Source organism: Labrus bergylta, chromosome 5 (assembly GCF_963930695.1).
Source record: "Labrus bergylta chromosome 5, fLabBer1.1, whole genome shotgun sequence".
Lineage (NCBI taxonomy): Eukaryota > Metazoa > Chordata > Actinopteri > Labriformes > Labridae > Labrus > Labrus bergylta.
This window is the reverse complement of record NC_089199.1, coordinates 15,105,654-15,127,556: the sequence shown is the minus strand read 5'-3', so window position 1 is coordinate 15,127,556 and position 21,903 is coordinate 15,105,654. Positions and strand designations below refer to the sequence as shown.

The 21,903-nt window shown below is 39.7% G+C and overlaps 1 protein-coding gene across 2 annotated transcripts in view; it reads right to left on the bottom strand.

Moving 5' to 3' along the window:
* Positions 1 to 1,321: 1,321 nt before the first annotated feature.
* erbb3a (erb-b2 receptor tyrosine kinase 3a) overlaps positions 1,322 to 21,903 on the bottom strand; it is a 23,574-nt gene continuing 2,992 nt past the window's right edge. The window contains exons 2-29 of one of the 2 annotated variants that reach the window (XM_020646824.3): positions 18,087 to 18,244; positions 17,159 to 17,345; positions 15,676 to 15,801; positions 15,499 to 15,564; positions 14,040 to 14,158; positions 13,601 to 13,742; positions 13,406 to 13,519; positions 12,621 to 12,738; positions 12,433 to 12,506; positions 12,225 to 12,315; positions 12,030 to 12,047; positions 10,729 to 10,946; positions 10,509 to 10,641; positions 10,271 to 10,364; positions 9,919 to 10,073; positions 9,779 to 9,832; positions 9,239 to 9,380; positions 9,040 to 9,159; positions 8,841 to 8,939; positions 8,254 to 8,439; positions 8,001 to 8,156; positions 7,756 to 7,831; positions 5,431 to 5,577; positions 4,836 to 4,933; positions 4,529 to 4,720; positions 4,381 to 4,449; positions 3,566 to 3,827; positions 1,322 to 2,469 (exon numbers count right to left, since the gene is read on the bottom strand). In XM_020646824.3, coding sequence (XP_020502480.1) covers positions 1,682 to 2,469; positions 3,566 to 3,827; positions 4,381 to 4,449; positions 4,529 to 4,720; positions 4,836 to 4,933; positions 5,431 to 5,577; positions 7,756 to 7,831; positions 8,001 to 8,156; positions 8,254 to 8,439; positions 8,841 to 8,939; positions 9,040 to 9,159; positions 9,239 to 9,380; positions 9,779 to 9,832; positions 9,919 to 10,073; positions 10,271 to 10,364; positions 10,509 to 10,641; positions 10,729 to 10,946; positions 12,030 to 12,047; positions 12,225 to 12,315; positions 12,433 to 12,506; positions 12,621 to 12,738; positions 13,406 to 13,519; positions 13,601 to 13,742; positions 14,040 to 14,158; positions 15,499 to 15,564; positions 15,676 to 15,801; positions 17,159 to 17,345; positions 18,087 to 18,244 — 4,202 coding nt within the window. In that variant the 3' untranslated portion in view covers positions 1,322 to 1,681. The remainder of the gene's footprint in view (positions 2,470 to 3,565; positions 3,828 to 4,380; positions 4,450 to 4,528; positions 4,721 to 4,835; positions 4,934 to 5,430; positions 5,578 to 7,755; positions 7,832 to 8,000; positions 8,157 to 8,253; positions 8,440 to 8,840; positions 8,940 to 9,039; positions 9,160 to 9,238; positions 9,381 to 9,778; positions 9,833 to 9,918; positions 10,074 to 10,270; positions 10,365 to 10,508; positions 10,642 to 10,728; positions 10,947 to 12,029; positions 12,048 to 12,224; positions 12,316 to 12,432; positions 12,507 to 12,620; positions 12,739 to 13,405; positions 13,520 to 13,600; positions 13,743 to 14,039; positions 14,159 to 15,498; positions 15,565 to 15,675; positions 15,802 to 17,158; positions 17,346 to 18,086; positions 18,245 to 21,903) is intronic. The other variant, XM_065954963.1, reaches the window with a different exon arrangement.

Genomic DNA, 21,903 nt, shown 5'->3' with positions numbered 1-21,903 from the left:
CAAAATGAACAAACAACAGTTTTTAAGCACAATGTCTTGTCTTTTATGTCTTCTAAGCCTGTTGGGTTTCATACTGTCGGAAGAAAAGATGTTAAACATGCAGCAGACATTTTGGCCTTTTCCATGTTGTTTTCAATGATGCTTGTGAATCCATATGCAAAACTTTCATTTTATTTTCTATTTTGGTGTCTGTGTGGGGGGCACAGGTGGACGAAGATTTTTTTTCCATTTCTCTAGGCTACTTTTTTTGAGTGTGTCTATAGTTTTCATGGAAATGTTTACATTTGAGAAATTTGAAACATGGTCACGTCACATAGCGTGTGGATTTATCACTGTGGGAAATGCACGTAACCATCCAGTCATTTTATTAAGATAGGCCTATGCTTTGATTGAGATATGCTGATTGAGTGCTGCTTTTCCTCCTCTCCTGCGGATGTTCCACACGTCACAAAGCGGGTTACCAAAGAAAAGGCCTCCACCTGTTCCCTGGACCCCATGCCCACTGCCCTGGTCAAGGCATGTCTACCCACCCTGTGCCCTCTCATGGTTGACACCATTAACACCTCCTTGGAATCTGGAAAAATGCCTCCAAGCTTCAAAATGAGTCCTCTTTTCTTCACCATTGACATGCTTCCCCTTGGTCAGATTATCTGGAGCCAGTGTTCCATTGCTATGCTGACGTCACCAGCTGTACCTCAGTATGAAATCCTCCACCCTTCTCCACCCTCTCAAAAATATCTCCAGACTCCAGCCATCACTCACAGACCCTGTTGCAGAATCACTCATACAGGCTTTTATCACATCCCGTCTACATTATTGTAACGGAGTCCTGTCTGGGGTAACTAGCAAAGCCCTTGACAGGCTCCTGTATGTGCAGAACTCAGCTGCCAGGATTCTCACCCACTCAAAGCCCTGACAGTACATCATCCCCAACCTCGTCCACCTTCACTGGCTCCCGGTCAAGTCTCAGATCACATACAAAATCCCTGCATGGCCTTGCCCCCCAGTACCTTTCAGACCTCTTCCACCCCTACACTCCGTCCTGGAACCACGGGTCCTCGGACACTGGTCTGCTCTCCATTCCCCACACCAACCTGCAGACTTTCGGGGGGGCAGAGCCTTCAGTGTGGCAACTCCCACCTCCTGGAACTTTTGTTCTGTTCTGATATAAAGTGTCCCTGGGTCCCTTGAAAGGATCTAAATAAAGTGAAGCGATTATTATTATCATCCATGTGAAACCATGACAGCCCAACAATGTCCAGAGCATTCAGCTTCTTACATGTTCATGACAAAAATAAATAAATAAAAAGTGTCTGCCTGATAAAGCTATTTGGAAATATTTTTATTATGTAGAAAATACATTTCTCACATCATCATTAAAAAAGGTCTCAACATATAAGTCCACAATCCAAGCACATACATTTGTTCTCAAAAACATACATTTGTTCAATTAAAAATGTAAACAGAAGAATCTAGCTTGTTTACTGCTTGTATCCGTCAGTGTTTTTCAACACTCAGTGCTACTATTTCTGGAAATGCCTGCACAAACATAATGCCAGCATGTAAAGACAATAAATCTGTGATAAAGGCATACGATATGTTTTTTTTGTGTCATAGCATTCATTTTAACGTGGGTCCTTCATGAATACATCTCAGACGTGTTTGAGATTTAAAATGTTCTTCATGTAGGCACTGCTTTTGGCTTTAGGTACATCCTGCTGTGCCAGTAGTCTGGATTGTCAAATGATCGGTCTCCAGTTGCAGGTTCCCCAACCACAACTCCGGCTCGTACTTTAACATAGGGTTCAAACCCAGATTGATGTGACTTTGTTCCCTCTCCTGCCCCCTGTCCTGCTTCTCTCTGCATATTCTGGTACACTACAGCATTTTCAGGCTGCAGGGCAGCAAAGCAGTCCATGTCCTCATACTCATATGCCTCACCCTGGTCCCTTTTCTGCATCTTAATGTCCTCCATGTGTTGAAGAGCCTGTCGCAGTTTGGGCTGCCTGTTCGTGTAATGATAATTACTGTCCTCCACATATTCATCCTCCTCTTTTTCCTCTTCTGCTTCTCTGACAGTCCTGGCCGGGGTTAAAGGAGGATGAGGAGGGTCATGTGCTGGAGTGCTGTCGTCTTTTTCATTGCCCCGGATGTCCATGTATTCATATTCAACTTCATTCGATCCCTGCTGCTCTGAATCAGAGCTTTGATTGGTCCCTGAGTCAACTCCCCTGGCCTCTACAGATGGTGTGGTATCACCTGAGCATGCTGTCGCTTGGGAGGATAAGGAGGAAGTGCGCTTCTTTTTTGGCTTCATCAAGCGGCTGTTGTGCCTGGGCGAGACAGGTGTTATGCACGTCTGCTTGTTCATATACTCATATTCTTCATCATCTGGGTCGTCCAACAGGCCTGAGGAATGAGATTTGCCCATCCTGCCATTAGTTGCTAGAGATGAGAAAAGTAGTGTTTCTGAAAAAACAGAAGAAAATATAGATAAGATAAGGCAAGTGGTATAAGATCATATTTTGATGTTAGGGCTCCCTTTATTTTATACTTTTGCAGTTACCAGTGCATTTGATTAATTAAAAGGATGTGAATATACAACTTTGTGGCCATGTGTTACATTTTTTCAGTAGTTATAGGATATCATAAGATCTCACCTTGATGTGCAGACTTGTCTGAAATAAAAGCCTAGTTTTACATATTGGTAGAGGGCTTGTTTATTTTCTTTCCAAGAGTGCAATAAGAAGATCATCCTGTATTCTGAGGTACTTTATGCATCTATTTGTAATGAAAATGTCTTTAGTTTTCTAAAAGAAAACCAAAACTACTTACTTATTGTATTTAAATAATACAAAATAATAAATGTGTGGCTTGTACTTTTACTTTTCACATTACACATTAGTGTAATTCACTAATCACTAAGGTCTAATGACTACCATCATACAAAAATGATAGAGACGCTCCAGATCCCCCCCCCCCTTTTAATTTACCAAAATTCAGCATATTGGGGACATTTTTTTTTATTATTATTGCAGTCATAAATTTGTTGTCAGTCGGTCCATTATAGACAGGTCTATCCCTTTTTTTATGATATCCTAATGCAGTCCTGGAAAACAGTTTAGGAAAAAAGTCAGCCTGTTTACTTGAACAAAATAATTGTACATTTGTTCTGTTAAAGGAACAGTTAAAATGGTCCACTAATAAAATGTTGAAATAAACTTTTGACATAATTTACAGTCCTGTGTGAAATATCCCGTTTGATGGGGAGGATACGGTGTTGACATGAAATGCTTTTATTTTGAAGGTTCAGTGATTACGATTTGTGACATAAAGGAGTTTTGCCATGTTTTTCTTAATCCTTTAATGATAAACTTGTGCTTTTCTACAGTACTTTTATAATGCTTCAGCATAAATAAATAAAAAAGTACTGACCTGGCAGTTTCATAAAATGCTGGTATTGACACAACAACCACAATCTAGGCATCTATAGGGTATAATAATTTGCCTGGAAAGGCTGTATGGTCACATAAATTGACAACATATATTTGAATAATGCTATCACCTCTCTCTGGACTGTCTCCAGGAAGCACATATCCATTCTGGTCCTCCTCCTCAGTCTCTGGTGATGGAGTCTCTGGTGGTCCACCAGACATGCTGTCTCTCTGTGACATATAAGCACTGTCCTCACGGTGACGATGTCTTTTTAGGCTCCCTGTCAGAGAAAAGTCTTCACTCATTTCCATTTCCACTGCTAGGCCACAGCCCTCGGAGCTTTCAGACACAGTTCGAGCTGAGTTAAGTCGAGAGCGTGACTGCCAAATTGCCTGCAAAAGACAACAGATGGAGATCCACCTTAGGTCAAAATGTTCTGTCGTTTCACACTGTGGAACAGTCTACCACAGTTTGGCAGGGAATGCTCCAGCTTTGCAACATTCAAGGGTCATCTATAGGTGTTGCTCAGAACGAACCAAATTTGTGACCATGTCTAATCAACATATTGAAGACATACATACAACTTTGTATGCAACTCCAGTGTATTATATATATATATGTTGTGTTGTTTTATATACTTCTATACAATTAAACTAGCACTTTACATCAGTGGGCATTAGGGCAAATGTGCAATTTACACCAGCACTTAACAATTATGTGCAATACACCAGTTCCTAAGCACTTTACCTCCCATCTCTGTGGCACTTTATTCACTTTAACTCTGATGGTTCATTAATTCCTGGTTTGTTTTGAGCAAAAAATGCATAGCCACCTTTTACATTGTTAAGTGGTTCTTTTGTCAACTAATATACAGTTTTTGTTGTTTGATTTTCGGCTTATTGTTGTGCTACCTGTGTTAAGCATGAATAAGCATGTTTTAGCTACCTGCTCTGTGCTGTCAACACCTGGGGTCATAGGCAGATATCCAGCAATGTTTGATGGTGCAAGAACCACCTGTACAAGAAAATACAGGTGTCAGATTTTGAAGGTCACAGAAAAGGCTTTTTCTAAATATAAAAGTGTTGTCTTTTACTCTGTGAGTGTCCATCCTTGAGAGACGACTGAGGCTCCTGGACTGAGGAAAATAGTGGGAAGCTGGAGTCAAGGCATCTACCACATCCTGATCCTGGTCCACCAGCTCCATGTCCACATCACCCAGGTCATCCAGGTCTACACTCTTCTGGACAAGCTCATTTGGGGAGGAGTCCTGTTGGCTGCAGTCCTCCTGGGGTACAGATATGAGACATGGTTAGCATATCTTATGCTATTAGTAAAGGTTACATTTACACATTGTATTTGTCCGTAGTAAAACAATAAGAAAATAACGTGGCTGTCCTTACTTTGATTACCAGGTAGCGAGGTGGATCTCTGGCCATTCTAGTAAATTCATTTGCCAGCTCTTTGAATGTTGGACGGACATTTTCATCTATCATCCAACCTGGAGGTTAAACATGTGAGTCATACAATAGTTAGCCAATGTTTCCCATCAAGTTGTTGAAATTACTGCACAATGAAGAGCTTTTGCAAGTACCCAAATACAGTTAAATATATATAAATGTACATATAAATGATGTCCAATAATGCAAATTAGTTGATCAGTTATTCTTTGTGCTCAATGCTAACATCACCATACTACTGTAATATGCTTAGAAATACGACGCTAACGTGCTGAGCAGGTATAATGTTGATCACACTTTTATTTACATGGTGTAGCATTTACGAGTTAATCGTCTGCTAATTAGGTAACACCTTGGGATGATGGAAGTATTGCTAGTTGTGAAGGTATATGGCAATAAATAAACCATCCCTTTAGTGTGGTGCGTAAGGTGTTGTACATTCAGTCAAGCCAAAATTACCATCCATTTAAATAATGTTTCCTGCTGCTATTTTGAAGCCCTGACAAGATGAAAAATACAAAAAATTGGCAGAACTTACACTTGACCATGACCATGTAGACGTCAATGGTACAGATTTGAGGCTGGGAGAGTCGTTCGCCCTTTTCCAGCAGATCAGGAACTTCTGTTGGGCGCATCGTATTATATGGCTCTACCCCATAGGACATCATCTCCCAGATGGTCACACCTATGTAACACAGATTTAGTTTTACATGGAATATAAGCAGGGACCTCTGGTGTTGAAAATGATGCCAGTGTGGAAGTGCAAAAACCTGCAGTTCCTCGAGTCATTCTAAATGTCCAATGTTTACAGTTTTTCTCAGTCGCTTTGGTACATTTCTCAGATCAGAATTGAAATTCTCAAAACTACTTGTTCAATCTTCACATCATTGTGTCACTTGTGCACATCAAAAAAGCAGTTTCTGATTTCTTTGAACAAGTTGCAAATGCTTTGGTATATCCATGCAAATGATTATGTACAATTCTCTGCTGTTTCCTACATTATCAATTGCTTATGTCATGTTGATCAAAATGTTTTATAATGGGTCTCTGTTGAATAGTCTCACCCCCACAACATTTAGGCATTAGTTCATCGCATAAGTCTTTACATGCAAAAGGTTGAACAAGTTGTCATAATATTTCAAGCATATTTCTATACATTTCCATTAGACTTTTTTTCTAAATCTGTCCTGAACTGGTAAATTACTCCCAGGTGAATCTTGACTTTCTCTAATGAAGGGAAATGTGTGACGCATTAGATCAACCAATGATCAACCAGTTTTCTGAAATAGCTCAAAGGTGCATCTCATGAACCGTCAACTGGCAAGTATATATATAGCCGGAGCACAGCACAATGTTACAATGTCTGACAATGAAAGGACAAGGAATTGGACGGGGTCAACAGCCAGAGAGAAGAAGAAAAGGAAGAGGAGTGAGGCTGCGTGTCGGAGGAGCTGGGAGGCAAAACAGAGGAAGAGGCAGAAGAGGCCGAGGACATATGCACGTTCCTGATGAGATAAGAGCCACACTTGTAGACCACGTTCTCAATCATGGGCTTACAATGGCCGAGGCTGGTCGAAGGGTGCAGCCAAATGTTGGGAGAACAACTGGAAATACTGGAAAGTATATGATCGCCAGCCACATACACAGATGACCCTTGTGGCTGCCATGGATGCAGCATGTGATGACATTACAGCAGATGCCTGCAGAGGCTGGATAAGACACTCTAAAAGATTCTTTCCACGCTGCATCGCAAGAGAAGATATTCGTTGTGATGTGGATGAGAATTTGTGGCCCAACAGACAGGAACGTCAGGAGGTGTAGGAAGACTGCACTGTAATTCCTACAGCACTGCATGTACAGTTTTCCCTAAGGAGATTGTCCTATGTTCACATTTCTACTTTTGTTTTTTTGCTATGCAGTGCTGTCTTTTCCTTTCTGTATCTCAATGACATGGTCTGTCAACAAATTACATTAAAAGCGTAAATGTGAATCTTGTCCAGTCTCTCTTACAATAATTGTCATCAGAACTTTAGCCATAGTTTAAATCAGAACACCCCTCCAGAGTACACTGTTATATTGACAACATGACTAAGCAATTTGACTGTCTTATCCATACACAATGACACAAGGACTTGTCATTCTGATGGCACTGACATGTTCATTGACACAGATATTTACTTTTGAGAGATGAACTAAGGATTTTGAGCAAGAGACTGGCTTTTGCAGGTAATTCATGGTGTTTTGCTATTTGTACGAATTGTTTTGAGAAATGCACTTACTGTTTTGCAAATGTCGAGGATGATTCGAGAAATGTACCAAAGCGACTGAGAAAAACTGTAAATAAACCTATTTGCAGCCTGGGTTAAGAAATGAAGGTCTGATAACTAATTTCTTTATCATATCAGTTCACAATGTACAGTGGTGACTGTTTTATATAACTCATCTGTTTAGATTTTAGTGAGGATAAGAGTAATTTGTAATTAGGGGCCTAGCTGATTGACTGACCGACTGACTGACTGACTGGGAGGGTGAAGCTGTTTGTCAGGAAGCTTAAAGGAGCCATATGTAATATGTATGTGTATATCCACTGAATTAAGTCATAAATGACCTTACTCCATATCATCATACATTAAGGAAACATGCTTGACAACAATACAACAGCCAGTATGCCCTGGCTGCTGCAAATTAGGTGAAGACAGCATTTTCAATATGGCAACTGCTATGAAAGGGCTTCAGAAGTCTCCTTCAGCAATACATTTTTAACATCACTGAAACTACATCCATGTTTTATATGGCTATGATGAAATAGCACATTTGATACGCTTGAAACATCCACACATCAGCCATACTGTTTATATCTTACCATAACTCCAGACATCACTCTGATGTGTGTATCGACGAAACAAGATGCTTTCTAAAGCCATCCATTTTATTGGTGCCTAAAGACAAACAGATAACGTCTCAATTGGTTAGTTAAATGGTAACTTAATGTGAACAAACAAGACCATGTCCGACAGTTCGCACATAAATTCATAAACAAGTTATCCGACTGAACTTTGATCATTTTACTGATTTGTTTGTTATATCTTATTTTGCCAGTCTACGGACCTTGATCTCATTGTAAAAGTACTTCTTATCATCAGGGTAAAGTAGGTCTGCAATGCCGTAGTCTGAGATCTGTGCTGTGTAGTTATTCTTCAACAGAACATTTCTGGCAGCCAGGTTCCTGTGGACAACCCTGTTCTCCTCCAGGTAATACATACCCTGATGAGAGAAAAAGTATTCTTAAAAATGTTTGGGCTATCAGTGTAACGCATCAATGTGACAATACATTTAAAAAAGACAAGGACTGTTTCTTTACCTTCGCAATTTGAACACACCAGTTGAGGAGCCTCTGCGGGCTTAGTTTGTTTTTGCAGTTTTTGACGTGCTCCAGCAGCGAGCCCTGACCGCTGAGCTGTGAGACAAGCTGTAGGCTGGCACCAGGACAGATACCCAGAATCCTGACCACATTCACATGGTCCAAGCTTCCTATCAGCATCATGTGCTGCAGCAAACATTTGGATTATGTTATCATGGATTATTGACATAAATGTCTAACTTTGAAGAAATACATACAAAATTATTTCATCTATCAAATCATTGTTTTTTGAAGGTATAAGAGTTTGTCATGAGGCTGTTTTCAACTTGTACTCACAGATTTTACAATGACAACCAACATGTAAGCAGAAAAATCTAAATTAAGTTGTTGTTTAAGTGCAGCAGCAAGAAGTGCTAGATTACCAAATGGACTGCAATACTGTATTTTCAAAAGGACCATCAATTGTAACTCCAGTGAATTCCAGGTTACTTTACAAAAATAAAAAAAACTAACAGCTAACTTTCAAGCCTACAAGCTGTGGGTGTTTGGTATGCAAGGATCCTTTGCTCTGAATAACTTTTTCTTACATCTGTCAGTTCATGGAAGGTCTGTCGTCCCGAGCGATCATGAATCGTCTTTATGGCCACAGGAAGCTTCACTGTATCACCCTCAGGGATCCAAAGACCCTGTGAGGTACGTAATAGATTCATAGCTTGTTAAATGAATGTCCAACTTGCAATGAAAGGATTATTATGATTCAGGCCTATCTGTCACAATCACAGTTACCTTGTGGACTTGTCCAAACACTCCATTACCCAGAAGCTTGATCTTACGCAGCTCTGTGGGCTTCAGGATCCGAACATGGACTTTGCTTCCTTTCTCTCCAGGATCAATAGGCTCAAAACTCTGAAGGTGCAAACAGTGTGTGTTAAAACAATGTAACTGATGCAACGCAGCATTATGAAGCCATTAGACTCTGACTGACCTCCCCACTCTCCATGTATCTCCTCATCGCTCGCTTGCGACGAATGGCGAGACCTCGGCGGTACAGAACAGTCAGCACGAAAACAGAGAACGATGCGAAGAGAAGGGCAATCACTCCAAGTACAATAGCAGTGGTTGATTGTCTGATAAAGAAAAAAAGGTGTCGCATTGTTGAAGCATAAGTAAGTTGTTTATGAACTCAATATTTCACAACTATGCTCTCGTCTAAGGCTTTGTTGCACAAGCTGATGTTTCGTCATGACAGACAATATATCACTACTTAGTAGTCTATTGGAACACCAAGCATCCGCAAGGATCTCTTCCCTTTTCAAATGTTTAGGCATGTGAACACCGCAGAACATCATATCATCACATGATAAACCTTGGCATGTAGGAAGGGAGAGATGGTGGGGCTCTGGACTTCTTCTTTGATGTGTAAATAATTCGGAAGTGTGGTTTTATTTGCTATTCGTCAACACTAGTTGCTTTATTTAAACGACTAAACTTTCTAAAACATGTCATATTGTACTGAGTCTCTTACCCAGAAATGTAACGGGATGACCCAACACAGTCTCTAATTCCTGGGCCGAAGCACCTAAGGATAAAACACAGGAAAAGGATTAACTTGGCATAAAAATTAAACCTCTGATGGAGTAGGGTGGTAATCTATATAATTCTCACCCTTGGGTACAGTTGGTGTGACATGATTCACATCGACTTTGCTTGTTTGGGTACTTAAAGATGACTTCCTCTCCCCCCATGATGCCCTCAGGACAGGAGGGGACACAGTGTGGACCGTCCTGCAGCCTTGCACATGCCACACACTGATCTGCTCCCTTTGAAGAGAAAGAGACTCTTAATTAAGCAGACAGAAGCAACAAAGACGAAAACATAAAGAGAAAAAAATGGTTTTCGGGGTCAATGGCAATATGGAGTAGGACTATGTCTACTCGAATTAGCCTACCAGTAGGTGGCAGCAACAAACCCAAAGATAAAAAATAAAAGTGGATACAAAGATAAGAGGGAGTCATACTGGGCCGGTGCAGGTCTGCTTTCCCTTCTGGACCTTACACTCAGGGTGGCAGGGGATACACTCCCTTGACTGAGTAGCAAATTCCCGTCTCTCACTGCATTTGAGAAGAGAAAAGAAAATTCAAAAGATAGAGATAAAATTTAAATACTTCAGACAGCTTGGCCACAGCAAACATTACTCATGTTAAGGCAAACATTATATCATTATTCATGTTTTGAGTTGTTTTGTGAAGACTGACCTAGTTAAGAACATGCAGTCTGGCACACACGTTCCTCCCCTGCTGTACTTCTTACAGGACACACACTGGTTTGGACCGGGACCCCAGCAACCATCAGAGGAGCACAGGGGATCGCACACATGACCTTCATGCACTACAAACGACATGAGAACAAAACCTGACTGTATCAACATTGATGCTGACAATGTTAACTGGATAAAACTGATCCTCCCTCGCTCACCACATTGGCCTCTTGGCCTGTTATCCTTGCCGTTGATGTGCTTCAGGTGTGGTTGCGAATCAGAGCTCCTGTTCAAAATGCGGGCCCAGTTGACAGTGTCATGGTAGCAGAGTTTCTTGTTTCCTGTGATGTAGACACCGCCGTCGATTATCTTTTTCAAGGAGCGCAACCCCAGTGAGGTCAAAGAGGGGATCTTCACCACCATAAGAGAGTAGCTTCTGAAATGAGCAGTGGATAATTTTGCTTAAAGAACTGAACGGTTGCCAATAATGTCAAAAATACAAATCAGTGTTTCACATTGAAAACATCTCAATTTGTGAGGTTTGAATCACTTTCAATTTCTAGGCAGTTAACTACATTATTTTCAAATACGGATATTTGTATCTTTTAGGATTATTTTCTTTTTTAAGTTGCTCATCTGAACGTCCATTGTTAAGAGTAATAAAAGTTTAAATCTGACCGTTGTCTGATCAAGGTAATTGTAATTCTGAGTTTTGTTATCTGCATTTCAAATCAGGGAAACTTTTTAATCACATTTCCTTCTGCACTAAAAATGTTTTTAATAACTACTGGACTTGGTACAAATGATTCACTTCTATAGGCTAATGCTTAACTAATGCATGACTCATTCAACAATATTGCAGGATGTTACAGGTTTCTTATTGCTCAACTGAAATGAAATATTTACTTTTGGGCTACATTCACTCTTGTTAGATTATCAGTTAAGGACGGATAATTTAAAGTTTCTTTTGTGATACTTTTACACTATATACAAATTGATGAATCATTTTGTATGATTTCATTTCCAAAAATAAAATTAACATTAGAGCATGATCTTTGAGGTCTTTGTTCTGCTTTCAGGGAGGCTTCGTAAAAAGTATAAAAAGCAAAATACAAGAAAAAGTCTAAATAAGGTTGAATAGTATCACGCTAATTTGATCATCTCACAATTAATGTACAATGTAACTTTCACATATAATTGACAGTGTTGGAGTTAAACAAAAAGAAATTCAGTTGCTCATAAGATTTTGAACCTTATGTGATTTGTTTGCTTCCTAAATTACAACCACACCCACAGAATGCAATACATTTCAGGCAAAATCAATACTTTTTCATCAGAAATGACATGCATAAAGCCCACAATAATTCTAGAATTGCCCGCCACCAATTCAGTCAAACATCGAAGCCCTGAGTATACCCTTTGTGAATAATGTAGAATATCAATCCTAAATCAAGAAGCATAATTCTAGATGTTGTAAGAAGAGGCGGATACAGGCCATCATATCAAACATTTACTTTACCTTTTAGAGCTCACTCCTCTACACAGGGTAAAAATGAAGAACAACAAGGACAGAAAGAGATACAACACACAAAAACACAATCAGATTCATGCCAGTAAGGATTAAAAAACAGTCAACAACATGATAGTGACATGACACTACTACAGAAACAAAAACAGTGTCAGAACAAGTAAGGTGAAAAAAAACCCTGCTCACTTGTAAGGCTTTCTGCCCTCAATTGTTTGAAGGTTGGAGAAGACTGACAGGTCGGACATGTTTTTTGGCCAGGACTGAATACTGAGGATGTCTGAAAAGAGAGACATTGTTTTTCAGATGCCTGATACAGACTGCAAACACTGTGACGTAACAACCAAAGACACAGAGATATAAACATCCACACACGCACACACACACACAAACACACCTGTAATCTCCCTCACAGTGTTGAAGATTTTCAGTTTCTCCGGATCGAGAGCTGGTACACCGTTGTAATCATCACTTTGAACGGAGCAAAAACAGTATCCATGAAGCACACATGACATTTTTCAGCTATAGTATGTTTTTACTATGTAAAGCTAATGGAAAAAAATGATGAAACAGAATCTTGTTTACCCTTTAATCCCGGTCACCAGGAAGTGCAGACTGCCCTGGATCTTGGTGCAGTTTATAAAACTGTCGATGTTTAGAGCATCAACGGTCTGTTTGTTTGGACCTCCTGTGCCAATGCAGACTTTGGGAGAAATAAAGGATAACTTTGTTTAATTTATGTGGCAGATCAATTTAGCGTGCACATTAAGATTTCAGACATAAAACATATGAAGAACAAAGAAACAAAATTAAATACAGTGCATGAATCAGGTTAATCTCAGCCAGCTAACCATTATGCTGCTTTATTAATGAATTAGAAATAATATGATACAATGACTGATACTTCTTTCACATTAATAAGGAAAACTCAGAATGCACAACTTCCACTTTTGCTTGCAATCACTATTCCCTGGTGTAAAAACTATGTATAACTAAATTAATCAAATATAGAACATGGTGTTGATGTTGATTAGAATTTTCATATGAAGCTGTCGATGTTGTTAATGATGATGATGATGATGATGATGACGATAATATAAAAATAAAGTGTGCATTGTCAGCACCTGTATCCGATTGGACTTGAAGCTGTTTATTTGAACTTCAATCAATTAATTAATCTTTATTTGTATAGCACCAATTCATAATAAGTGTTATCTCGAGACGCTTTACAAAAGAGCATATGGGATAATATGCACTTCCTGATGTTGTTTACTCCTCCAGAGATCGTTGCTTGTGTTACATTTACTCTCAGGTGAACCTCGCTTTGGACAAAAGTGTCTTCTAAATGAATTGTAGAGTTGTGGAAATACCTTTTGGACAGAGACCTCCACATGGTTCACATCTTTTCACGCCATTTTTCTCTACCTCCATCTTGTCAGATGGGCAGCTGCTCACACATGAGCTCCCGTCCACAACAAATTTTGCTGAAACACAGAACAGCATCTTCAATGCAGGTCTACTGTGTGTGAACATTGAGGAAATTTGAGTGTTTTTGGGGGACTCACTGGGGCACTGGGCCACACAGATGGAGCCATACTGGTACTTGGCGTTGGGGTTAGGCTCCAGTTTGAACGTGTGCTTGTTGTAGATAAGCGTCTGAGGACACAGAGGCACGCAGGACCCCGAGTTGTTGAAGTTTCTGCAGGCCTGTTAATGTCACACACAGCAGGGTAAGGAGCACAGTTTGTAGTTGTTTTCTGAGTGTTAATGTCTATGAATGGCCTTTTTTCACATCAAATATTTCCAGATGTTGTAGCAAGAATGGTTGGTGGTATCAATTAAAGTACGGCCATGTTGTGTTCAGTTGTCACAGTAATGCATTGACAATACCAGGGCCCTATGAATTTTAACTCAACTTTTGATATAAGCACTTGTGCTCTTCCTACGGTTACAAGTCCATATGATCTGTCTGTATTGAAATGTTTATTTAAAATGCAGGCTCACAAAGCAGTCTGTATCCAGCGGCCCGTTGCAGCCTCCAGCACACTCAATGTGACAACACTCGCTTGGACTTCTACCAAAGCATCGGCCATTACACTGAGGGGCACAAACTGTCTTCGTCACTGAAAGAAAGATGAGGACAAGTTAGTTTAATAATCCATTCAAGCAGTGGTCATCAAACTTTCATGACACTCTGTCCTTTATTATAAATATTTTCATTGTACTCTCAAACCTATGAATAGCCTACAACATCCAAATACCTTTTCAGCTAAAAACGGCAGAGCAGTTTTCTATGATGAGAATGGACTATTACCGATATTAAATAAATGTTTGGATTTGTAAATAAGTAATGAACATGACAAATATTCATAAAAAACAATTATGCTAATCAGTTTAAGCGATTAATTAGTAAAATCTCCAGACAAGTCGACAGGATCGGACAGGATATGTTAACCCATGTTCTGCATGCTAAACATCAAATAAAGGTAGATTGTAAACATTTATTTATTTTCTCTGCTAGAATCCATGGCTGTATTCTCTATTGGGTCTCAATGGACACTGGACAGTGGGCTCTATTGTTGGTGGCACTTGTAGTTATGTATAGGACTGAATATAAATCTAACTTTCTTTTGCATGAGGGCGTGTTTGCTTTGTTTCTAGTGTGTGTGCGCATTGGAGTGAGTGTCCACAGAGGAGACCTTAGAAACAAAAGCTCTCTCTCCCAGCCCTTTATTCCATTGAAGATTTTTAAAAAAGTGGAAAGAGTCAGAAATGGGGGAGAGAGAGAGAGCGTGGGGAATGTCATGCGGGAAATGAGCCACAGGTCGGATTTGAACCCGGGAGGCCTGCTTGAAGGACTACAGCCTCCATACATGGGGCAAACGCGACCTCTAAGAAACAGGAACAACATGCGTCATGGACTTTAGTCGTTTCCTGCACCCTCAAGAGAGGAACATGCCACCTTTGCACCAAACACGCCTCATTTGAAAACAAACACACCCCTGGGCGCTGACTGGCCCTAAAGGTCATTTACTATTTAAACAACGTGGGCGCTGGGTGTTAACGCATGACATCGCATGACATCTGCGTTAAGCGGAAATAGGTAAGACACCTGCACTGGAAGGCGTGGGTGTTGGGATGTAGCCTATCTGATTTGTTAATCTCTATTTACAAGTAAAAATTAACATATTTTATTATATTGTTTGTTCTGACTGCTCAAACTACACTTCCAGCAACTATACATCTGCATTCTTTACAGTTCCTTATTATTTATTGTCACAATAAATTCAATTAATTGATGAAAAACTGAAAATGAAATGAAATAAATTGGAAATGGAAATAAATACATTTTATACGAACTGTTGCTTTTATGAGACACACAGCTTAACAAAACTACAGAAACCCATTTATTTTCAGAGCTAGGTTGATTTATGGGAAATAAACAGGCAATGATGTCACTCACAAATCTGGCACGTGTCATTTCCTGGTCCCCAACACGAAAGGTCTCCACATGCTTCATCACAAGGCTCTAAGATGTAATTGTATCATCAGCAGAGTCTTCACCATCAATCAAAGCAATCAAAGCATATTCTGACATTAGAATTTGAAGGCATCTGATGCCCATCACTTTTCCACTTACTCTCAGGACCGTTGTCCTGGATCATAATATGAGCTGTTCCATCTTTGACTATGTCCGGCCAGTTCACCTGCGGGGCGTAGCTCAGGTACTTATTCTGGATGATCTTGACCCCTCCCTCCAGTATTTCTGTGGGAGGCAAACATACGTTTAAATGGAGAAACAGAATAAGCAAAGGCGTGCCAGAACATGCCCATGACTCATTTGATCAAAGGCTAACATTCACTTTTTACTACTGCACATACAGTATAATGTGCTGGAGCTAGTGTTACACTGGCAGTTACATGAGACATTCCAGGAACACCGCCGCTCTCTGACAACCTATATTCTACAGGTGTGGCTGCTCTGTATGAGTGTAAAAGCTACAACAAGTGTCACATCCTTATCTGCTTTACTCCGACCTCCCATTCTCTAAACCAGGGGTGCCCAAACAGTCGATCGCGATCGACAGGTAGATCGCTGACTGATTTCTCAGTCGATCGCGAGATGTTTTGTCAATATAAAATACAATTGTAAAATAGAAAAGTGATTTCAATTTCATCTCATTGCAGTTTTCCCACACACGATACCTGTGTGGGGAGCCCAAGTATACTTCCGACCTGTTTGTATTTAATTTTTCATTTATTCATGAAATTGCCGCGTGCATGAGAGAGCGAGCGGGGGAGATTGAGAGAGAGAGAGCGCGCGCAAGAGAGAGAGTGCAGGCATGCGCAAGGACGTGCAGGTAAAACCGGGGGGGTAAATGTTTTACCAAAAAGTCATATATAGAAACTATGCTACGAGTATTAAGCGCATTTGATGAAGCTGCAGCTACTTTTCTCTGCTCCTCTCTGCTGTCATGACTGTGAGCATCGCGGGGGACGAGACACACCAACAAACAGCGCAAACGCACTCACACACACACACGCACACATACACACACACTTGCACTGGAGCGCCAGCCACCACGCGAACCTTTTTACTTTTTACTTTTAGTGCTACAGCACACAGTTGATCCGTGATCCGTACGGACCGAGGTGGGAACACACGTGACCCGGTCAAACAGTCGGTTGGACTTTACTCCGTTCACTCTCACCGTGTCTGCAGCTAATTTAACAAAAGCAAAATCATCTCACAGCAGCCTGCTGTAATCTGTGAACATCTCCACACAGATTAAAGTTGTTTGTTGTAAACAAAATTAAGGGAAAAACATATGTGATATAAATACAAACGTAATATTAAATTGTAGCCTACCCTAAAATAAGAGTTTTAAAAAAAGTATGTCGATATTGCATTATTTTTTACAGAACTCTCATTTATTATATCTGATATTATTTTCTGTTTGTTGTTTGAGTATTAAATGCGTTTGTAGGCTGTCGGTAAAGGCTATGGCTCACTATGTGGACTGGTAGATCTCGGCAGACTGGTAACTTTAAAAGTAGATCTTGGTTCAAAAAAGGTTGGGCACCCCTGCTCTAAACACTTTCTGAGGGTCTTCCTGTGTTACCTGTAAGGCGTTTTAGGCCCAGTTCCTGCAGGCCGTGCTGCCCATCCATCTGGTAGTTTACCATCACAGCCAAAGCGTACTGGTTCTCGTACAGAGTGGTGCCCCTGATGACCCGCAAGTGGTCCAGAGGAAGGCGGCTAAACTCATTGAGAGCAAACAGGATGTAGCCAGTCACTTCCCTGATGGACTGCAAGGATCACAAATCACAGAGAGGAAAAATTAATTAAAATACATCTGGCTAGAAAATGATTCTCTGTGATTGACATCAGGATCATTTTCTAGCAACTTCAATGTGTGTTTGCTTGTGTTGCTAGTCAACATGACTGTAGTGCAGTGATTGATAGCAACAGAATTGAAGGAGGAATTATTAAGCTCATTGTGCCCTTGAGAGAAAGACATCATCAACTGTAGACAGTGACAAACAGCTTGTTTTGGTTGTGCCATCAAGATGGTGATGATGATGATATAAGACCTTGTCTAGACTAGTTCTCAGGAAGAAGTCATCTATGACACATAAGTGGTTATCCTGGGAAAATCTTATTTTATTCTAATTTTTTCCAGTTCTCGCAGGGCGTATCCAGACTTTTTGACTGGGGTGGCCCAATTGGGGCACTACATTTTAATTCCAAAAAGCATTACTTTTTTATTCTGTCTCTAATTATCATACACATTATCACCTCTAATCATTGAGTATTAAATAGATGTTTCATTGTGTATTTCTTTTAAAACAAAAAAACACAGTGGCAGTATGTGTCTCCAATGCTTAATTATTTAAGTTACTCAGAGCTATAGCATCTTGTTGAAGCACAGCACATCAAATCAAGTTTAGGATTAAGGTGTGGCCTATCAAATTTCAGTGGGGGGCCATCCCAACCAAGCCCCATTACTAGTTTCACCCCTGTGCTCTTGTGTCTTTATTAAGTCTCACCTGTAAGAAGGAGAAGTCTCTGGTGTGCTCCAACGAGGTTATCTCAAGGTTTCCCATCACGATTTCACAGCCGCTGTATCGCTCCTTCATCAGGTTGTACTGGATCTCTGAATTTCCTGTTGTACTCAGAACATTTTGAGTGCCAGAGCAAACAACCACTAAAAAAGATAGAAAAAAGTACCCTTGTTAATAAGTGTCTTTAAAGTCAATATGTTTGGATTTAAAGGAACAAGCCTGTGTATTTAGTTGTTCTTCTTAATGACAAGAAAATCCATAAACAAAAGAGAATTAACTGCATGATGGTAATGTTGTTTTTCTCTCAGTTTATCCAATTTTCATGGTCTTGCTGCAGGTAACGCTCACTTACACATCACATTATCCGCAGCTGAAATAGTCCTTGACAAAGACTATGTCCAGTTTACGTAATGTTTGTAAAAAACCAGCAACAACTAAAGAGCACAAAACTTTGAAATTGAGTCAAGACTTTATTTCAATTGATAACAATGGAACATTTGAAGAAGCACGTTAAATTCATTACACATATTAAACGGATCATTTCTTAAAATGATGTCTGGAATAGCCAAGAAGCAGGCTACAACACCAACCTGGTGCATTACTTTTATTGTCTAAATTTGATTCATTTATAAAATTCCCCATTTAGCCTATATCCTTCACCAATGATTCTTCCAGTCATTATTTTAATACAGCTTTAATGTATCATACTTCATTTATATGTAAATGTATTTTGCTCCTTCAGATTTGATCAAATCATTTATGAGGAATCACCATATATACAGTCTATGGGAATCACTTATAAAGAGTGTTTTATGCCACTCAATACAAGCGGCTGTATTCTGCTCCACTATATCAAAGAATGCACTGTAACAGTGTGAAACAAGCCTGGTGTTGTGTGTGGAGCATGTCTCTCTCTGAGACAAACATACAAGGCCTTGTTTATGCTGTGTGGGAGTTCAGCTGTTCAGCGTTGCTTGAAAGCTGATTTGCTATTCAAATGTCAGACAGGAGAGGAGTATCAGAGAAAAATAGAGGACAGGGCAGGGAAGTAAACAATACTGCTTTCCTCAATGTAAGCAAGCATTCAAAACTGGATTAAAAAATACAAACATGCACTAACCTACTGTCACATTTAAACATACATTATATGCCCACATAGTCATACTCTTGTTTTTCATGGTGGTGGCCCCTCAGTTCCAGTTAAGGGGAATCCTAAAGCTTGGCTTTAAGTGATATTTTCAATAATGGTGAGCATAAAATAAAGGTGAGCATCCAACATTGAGGCAGAAGTTTTTGGATGATTTCCATCCCCAACAGCGGATAGGAGCACATTTAAAGTGACCCCACTCAAAACATTTTTGAAAATCTCAATAGGTTTTTTTCAACGTCCACATACTTTTGATAATGAAGTGCTGCTCTACACACACAAAGACATCACTCATTCCCTGCCAGCCAAAGATTGAACTTTACTCTTTCAAACCCATTTCTCACTTCCTTCCAGCAGTTTCCCCCTATTTTTATTTATCCTTTATTTTAGTTGCAAGCCATTTGATTATTTTCTCTGTTAAGGTCATATTCTAAGATTTGTTTGCCACAACAATGGAGACAAATTATATTTTGTAAATATCTTTCCTGATTTTCTGTTGCCTTGTTCCTGAATAATCGACAAAAAAATATGAATTTTAGTTCAGGGATTATTTATTCTTTTGACTGTTTGATAGAATGCAAACCAGAAAGGTGTCTGGGTTATGATGAGTGATTAAGACTATGTCTTTGTGGCATTTCAAGTTTTATAAAGGTAGGAGGATAGCCTAGCAGTTTTATTGCACAACTTGAACCCTTAGCACTTTGCTGCATGTCATTCTGTACTCTTTCATTATGATCTCCTACTCTATTCACTATCCTATTTCTCTTAAGAGAAAAATAAAAAGAATCCTGAAATTTTTTAAAATGTGTTTTAAGATGATTTAGTTGGTTCATTATTTGAGTAAAATGCCGTTCTGACCAACAGTATGTTGAAGCACTACCATGAATCCCTCAGCTCTGATTTTTCTTTTCAATTATGTAAGACAGAAATCTTTTGCATAAATCTTAAGAATGTTAATTTAAAATCACACAGGAAGACTTATACTTGACACACAAACACATTCCAACTACTGACATTAGAGCCAAAACGGAGTCCAGCAGAACAAGAGGATAAAAGAGGGCATAAAAAGGCTAATGATTATTAACTCTACAGGTACAGCAGGGGGGGTTTGTGTGTGTGTGTGCGTGTGTATGTGTGTGTGTACGTGTGTGCGTGTGTGTGTGTCTGTGTGTGTGTGTGTGTGCGTGTGTGTGTGTCCGTGTCCGTGTGTGTGTGTGTGTGTGTGTGTGTGTGTGTGTGTGTGTGTGTTGGGGGGTGCTCACAAGAGTAATTTTATTGTGTTCCTGAGAACAGCTATAAGGCATAAGCCAAACAATATTTTTGTAAAAGCTAGCAATGTAGTACTTTTGATTTAAGTTGAAGATTTCTTTGAAGAGTGTTTGTCAATTGAATGTGGAGAGGAAATATTCAATGTTACTGGAACGGAGACAGGGCGTTCCAAGGCAGATATAAAAATAATTAATCTTATCATTGAGATATGTGACCTGGTCATGTCATCAGGGTTATCTGGTCATAAAAAGACTTAATATATTAACAGAGACTCTGTTTAATTTGTAGTCATGGGTTTTGAAAGACAATAGAGGACATGGTATAATGGTTAATTCCTGTTCAGAAACAGGAAGAAAGAACAACCTCTACTTTTGTGACCTGCATGCTTTCATTACTCATTCAAATACGGCTGCCAGACACACAAGATCCCTATCCTAAATGATGCCGATGTATTAGTTTGTCAGCGGGTTAGCCCAAGACTCAAAGAGTCTTTAGATACTTGTTGTAAAAGTTTAAAAATAAAAAAACAAATAAACACTTAAGGAAATAAGCTATGTCAAACTCTCATGTCAGTCAATTTTAAAAAGAGCAACAGTTCAAACTGGCTAGCTTAGCTTAGCATACAGACTTTAAACAAGGGTAAACAACGAGTCAGGACCTGTCTGAGCATAACTAAATCTGCCAATAGCACCTCTGTCAATTACTGATAACCATTAACATGATATACTGTATTTTGGTTGCTTTGTCCGCAAGAAGCTACAGAAATAAAATATCACTTAAAGGTCTGTAATGTGTAGCATTGTTTCTTGGCTCAGGACAACCAGGGAAGACTTTAAAGTTACTGCTCCAGGCCATAAGTGTATGAAAATACTCCACCGTGATTATGGTGGCTTTGCAGGTATTTTCTAGAAGTTGGCTTAATTGTTAGGTCTTTTAACCACTGCATGAAATCATAGCTGTGAGATATTTGCAGATATCTATGTATTACAGTACTCCATCTGTTTCTTGTCAGGGTCGTGTCATTGAGTTCTATCTATCTCTAATTTGCATTTTAGAAAAAGTTGCTCGTTAAAAGCCATTCAACTGAAATGATGTCAGTTTATGAGCTCCTCAAGGGTGAAGCTCTTTTATTGCCCCACCTAGTTAAGAGCAGCTCAGTGCTATCAGTGGATGACTTGAGCTGTTGACTCTGCACCTATATAAATGTCTGTTGGGAAAGACTTGCAAATATCGTTGCACGTATACCTTCCAGAACCTTCCACACGCTGCTGTATTCACACTAGGCATACAGTACAAGCACCTCCGACTGAAGAGGGGACAAGTGGGTGTACTGTGCACACATAACAATATGTGACAAAATGGTATGTCAGCTTCACATACAATGCA